Source organism: Polyodon spathula, chromosome 43, assembly GCF_017654505.1.
Source record: "Polyodon spathula isolate WHYD16114869_AA chromosome 43, ASM1765450v1, whole genome shotgun sequence".
Classification (NCBI taxonomy): domain Eukaryota; kingdom Metazoa; phylum Chordata; class Actinopteri; order Acipenseriformes; family Polyodontidae; genus Polyodon; species Polyodon spathula.
In genome coordinates, this window is record NC_054576.1 from 3,373,895 (window position 1) to 3,379,104 (window position 5,210).

Here is a 5,210-nt window from a genome sequence, read left to right on the forward strand (position 1 = left end):
GTGTGTGTGTGTGAGTGAGTCTGTAAGTCTGTGAGTGTGTGAGTGTGAGTGAGTGAGTGTGAGTGAGTGAGTCTGTAAGTCTGTGAGTCTGTGAGCACAGTCTGAATGAGTGTCAGACATCCAGACACTCAACACACTGGTACACACTGCACCACTGAGTGAGTCCGTAGTGTCTGTGAGTGTTTAGGTCTGTAGTGAGTGTGTGAGTGTGTGAGTGTGAGTGAGTCTGTAAGTCTGTGAGTGTGAGTGTGAGTGTGAGTGTGAGTGAGTGAGTCTGTAAGTCTGTGAGTGTGAGTGTGTGTGTGAGTGTGTGAGTCTGCGAGTGTGTGATTGTGAGTGAGTGAGTGTGAGAGAGTGAGTGAGTGTTTGTGATGGCGTGTAGTGTCACACCACACACACACCTCTCATACTGTAGAACATGTAAGTCTGTGAGTGTGTGAGTGTGAGTGAGTGAGTGTGAGTGAGTGAGTCTGTAAGTCTGTGAGTGTGAGTGTGTGTGTGAGTCTGCGAGTGTGTGAGAGTGTGAACAAGCATTTCTTGTTTTGAAAAAAATCAGCACACTAATAAATAGGTGTGTTTGGATTTGTTTAATAGTTTTTTTAAGTAATTATCAGTAAGAGGATCAGCACACCCATAGAGACAGAGATCGTTCTGTGAATTAGAGTCCAGTCCTGGTGTGACCGTGGTTGTGTGTCTGTCTGCTCCTCAGATCAATGGGGTGGATGTTCAGAATCGAGAGGAAGCCGTAGCGATCCTGGCGAGAGAAGACAGCACAAACTTCTCACTGTTACTGGCGCGACCCGATATAGAGGTGAGACGCACACTGCAGCACAGACACTGCAACACAGACACTGCAGCACACACACTGCAACACAGACACTGCAACACACACACTGCAACAAAGATACCACAGCACACACACTGCAACACAGACACTGCAGCACACACACTGCAACACAGACACTGCAGCACAGACACTGCAACAAAGATACCGCAGCACACATACTGCAGCACAGACACTGCAACACACACACTGCAGCACACACACTGCAACACAGACACTGCAACACACACACTGCAACAAAGATACCACAGCACACACACTGCAATATACAATGCAATACATACACTGCAATACACACACTGCAACAAAGATACCGCAGCACACATACTGCAATATACAATGCAATACATACACTGCAATACACACACTGCAACACACAATGCAAAACAATAGAAATAACGCTTTCCACAGACACAGTGGTTGAAACAGGCCATTTTTGCAGGAATAGTTAGGAAGCCTGGGGAATGGCAGATGAAGGTAAGAATCTGGGGATATAGAAGGTGTAGCTGCAGGTATAAAGGGCTCCTTTAAGACTTGCTCACTGGGTTACTTTGCGTTGCTTTGAGAACCGCAGGCTGGTGTATTTCTCTGTCACATTCATTGATTTCATTTTGTTTTATTGTGTGTGTGTGTGTGTGTGTGTGTGTGTGTTGCTCTGCTGTGTAAGAGGTGGAAGGACAGTGATCGAGACGACCTGCTTGACGGGCTGGGCTCTGATAATGAGGAGGAAAGACGAGCGTGTAGAGAGGGGTCACAACTGCAGGTACCGACTCACACTCACAGTGTACTCACAGTGTACTCTCACACAGGCATATACACAAACAAACACACACACACAAACAAACACACACACAGTTTGACTATTTGTTTGATTCTAGCTGCACAGGAGAGGCGTCCAGTCACTCTGTCCTCCCTGCACGATGCTAACTAACGTATTCAGTGTCTCTCACTCTCTCGCTCCCTCTCTCTGCCCTGACGGCTTTTATTTTCTTTTTTCTTTTATTTCACAGCAAGTTTTTGTTAATTACATTTAGAAAAGGAGAGGGAGAGGAAGAGTGAGGGAAAGAAGGGAGGGAGCGAGCAAGAGAGGCAAAAGAACAGTATGAAGGAGAAAAAGGAGGAATGTTTTTTAATTAATTTTTGTATCTCTTGTTGGGTTCATCCTTGATGTGTAATGAGGATGGAAGCATGTGTGAGTGTGAGTGTGAGTGTGTGTGTGAGTGTGAGTGTGAGTGTGAGTGTGAGTGTGAGTGTGAGTGTGTGTGTGAGTGTGAGTGTGAGTGTGAGTGTGTGAGTGTGAGTGTGAGTGTGTGTGTGAGTGTGAGTGTGAGTGTGTGTGTGAGTGTGTGTGTGAGTGTGAGTGTGAGTGTGTGTGTGAGTGTGAGTGTGAGTGTGTGTGTGTGAGTGTGTGTGTGTGTGAGTGTGAGTGTGAGTGTGAGTGTGAGTGTGTGTGTGAGTGTGAGTGTGAGTGTTCATATTACCCGAAAACAAGCATGTCAGTGACATCCATCCTCCATCACCATGGCTGTGACTCCACATATACGAGACGTATATCAAGAGCATGCACAGAACAGGAAAGAATAGCAATCAGCAACAAATGTGACAAGCAATTCCCCATGCAGACAGACAGACCGCCCAGTGTGTATATATATATATAACAGCAGTGCGATCCAGTCCTGCTTTCACTAGGAGTTTAATAATCAGACTCCCGCTGCACAGCAGTGTGATCCAGTCCTGCTTTCACTAGGAGTTTAATAATCAGACTCCCGCTGCACAGCAGTGTGATCCAGTCCTGCTTTCACTAGGAGTTTAATAATCAGACTCCCGCTGCACAGCGGTGTGATCCAGTCCTGCTTTCACTAGGAGTTTAATAATCAGACTCCCGCTGCACAGCAGTGTGATCCAGTCCTGCTTTCACTAGGAGTTTAATAATCAGACTCCCGCTGCACAGCAGTGTGATCCAGTCCTGCTTTCACTAGGAGTTTAATAATCAGACTCCCGCTGCACAGCAGTGTGATCCAGTCCTGCTTTCACTAGGAGTTTAATAATCAGACACACCTGGGCTTGTTAGCTAGACACACTGGGGGCTGATCAAGCTGCTAGTGAAACCTGGACTGGATCACACTGCTGTGCAGTAGGAGTCTGATTCCCATCCCTGTAAAAGGCTGCATTCTCTGAGCTCCTGACTAATAAACTGAGCCTGTAGAGTAAGAGACAGAGTGAGAGAGAGAGAGAGAGAGAGAGAGAGAGAGAGAGAGAGAGAGAGAGAGAGAGAGAGAAATAATATTGAATGAATGATTCCAGTTGATGGCACTGGAGCCCAAACGCTGGTCTGCTTCTACAAAGCTACACATTTGAGACCTGCAGAAATGTGAACTGCAAACACAGATTCACACACTTCTGGTATTTATTCTGTCCTGTCCTTGCCTTTCTGTCCTCTCTCACACTCTCTTCTCTCTTCTTTTGTTACTCTCTCCTTTTCCCATCCTGTCCTCCGTCGCAAAGCAGAACGACACGCAGAACGACAACAGCAGAGAGCTGAAGGAACTGGACCGCCACCTGTCCACATCCTGCCCCCTGCTGGACAACGTGTCCCCCTTGAATGAGACAAGAGGGGGGGCGGTGGACAGCTTGAGGACGGTCCTGAGTAACAGCCAGGAGCTGGACAGCGGGGTGGGGAGGACGGACGAGAGCACAAGGTACGAGGAGTCCTCCGAGCACGACCTGCTGGGAGACGAGCAGACCAGCAACACCACGACACCGGGGAGCCAGCGCAAGTTCCACTTCGGAGCCGTAGGGGGAGGAGGAGGAGGGAGGAGTGAGACCTCCTCCCTGCACAGCAGAGACTTCCACTTCAGCACAGACTCCCTCGTGCCTCTGGACTGCGGCCCCTCTCTGGGCTACGCTGGGGAGCCCTCTCTGGCTTTCATGATGCCCGGACTGACAGAGGAGGAGTTTGAGCGCTACAGGGAGCTGCTGGAGATCAAGTGCCACTTAGAGAACGGGAACCACCAGCCGTTCTCTAACCCGTACCCCTACCCGTACCCGAGGCGGGCAGAGACAGGGGTCGGGCTGTCGAAGAAGCTGGACATGAACCGCAACGAGAGCCTGGAGCACGAGATGGCCATGCTGGAGGAGGAACTGCGCCACCTGGAGTTCAAATGCAGGAATATCCTGCGAGCGCAGAAGATGCAGCAGCTGAGGGAGCGGTGCATGAAGGCGTGGCTGCTTGAGGAAGAGGCCAGCAAGGCTGGAGCGGGGCTGGGGCTCAGCGAGCCCCTCGCACATGAGCTGTCAGACATCACAGAGCTGCCTGAGCGCTCGGACAAGGACACCACCAGCGCCTACAACACCGGAGAGAGCTGCCGCACCACCCCCCTCGCCACCGAGCTCCCCTCCCTGCCGGGGAGTCCGCTGAGAGGCAAAGGGACCACCCTGAACCGAGCCAAGCCCAGCCGCGAGGGCAGCCCGGCCAAGTTCGGCTCGCTGTCCCGGGACAGGGAGAGCAGGGGTGGTAAGAGGCACTCTGAATCCAGGAGGAACCCAAAAAGCAGCAGTAGCCGGGAGCAGAACACCTCGACCAGCCCCTACTTCTCCAGCAGGCGAGGGCCGGGTGGCAGGCTGCCTGAGCACTACAGGAGCTGCGTGCAGCTGGGACACCCCGGAGGGGAGGAGGAGGAGGAGGAGGACAGGTTTACAGAGAGCAGCGGAGGCCACCAGAGCCCAATGAGCCTGGCAAGCATGTGCCAGGACTCACTGGTGGGTGCTCAGAAAGTAGCTTCCTCCTCTCCTCGCCCTCCCCCCGAGCCCGTCCGGATGGAGTGGAAGGTGAAGGTGCGCAGCGACGGGACGAGGTTCGTGGCCAAGCGTCCCGTGCGCGACCGGCTTCTGAAGGCGCGGGCGATGAAGATCAAGGAGGAGCGCAGCGGCGTGACGACGGACGACGACGCTGTCAGTGAGATGAAGATGGGACGCTACTGGAGCAAAGAGGAGAGGAAGCAGCACCTGGTCCGGGCTCGGGAGCAGCGCAAGAGAAGGGAGTTCATGATCCAGAGCCGGCTGGACTGCCTGAGGGAGCAGCACTCGCTGCAGCTGGGAGGGGAGGGAGGGGAGGGAGGAGGGAGGGCGGTGATGAGCATCATCGCACTCAGCCACAGGAAGACCATGAAGAAGAGGAACCGCAGGATCCTGGACAACTGGATCACCATTCAAGAGATGCTGGCCCACGGTTCGAGGTCCGCAGACGGGAAGAAGATCTACAATCCCCTGCTGTCCGTCACCACAGTGTAGTAGAGAAAACAGAAAAATTCAGTATAGTACAGTACAATATCCTACAGTACAATTAAATACAGTGCAATACAGTATA

General features: G+C 52.0%; 1 protein-coding gene across 1 annotated transcript in view; it reads left to right on the plus strand.

The window, feature by feature from the left end:
- Positions 1-5,210, plus strand: part of LOC121305504 (PDZ domain-containing protein 4-like) — a 15,873-nt gene extending 10,663 nt beyond the window's left edge. Inside the window, exons 6-7 of the mRNA XM_041237144.1 lie at positions 710-811; positions 3,353-5,210. Of these exons, the coding sequence (XP_041093078.1) occupies positions 710-811; positions 3,353-5,134 (1,884 nt within the window). The 3' untranslated portion in view covers positions 5,135-5,210. The remainder of the gene's footprint in view (positions 1-709; positions 812-3,352) is intronic.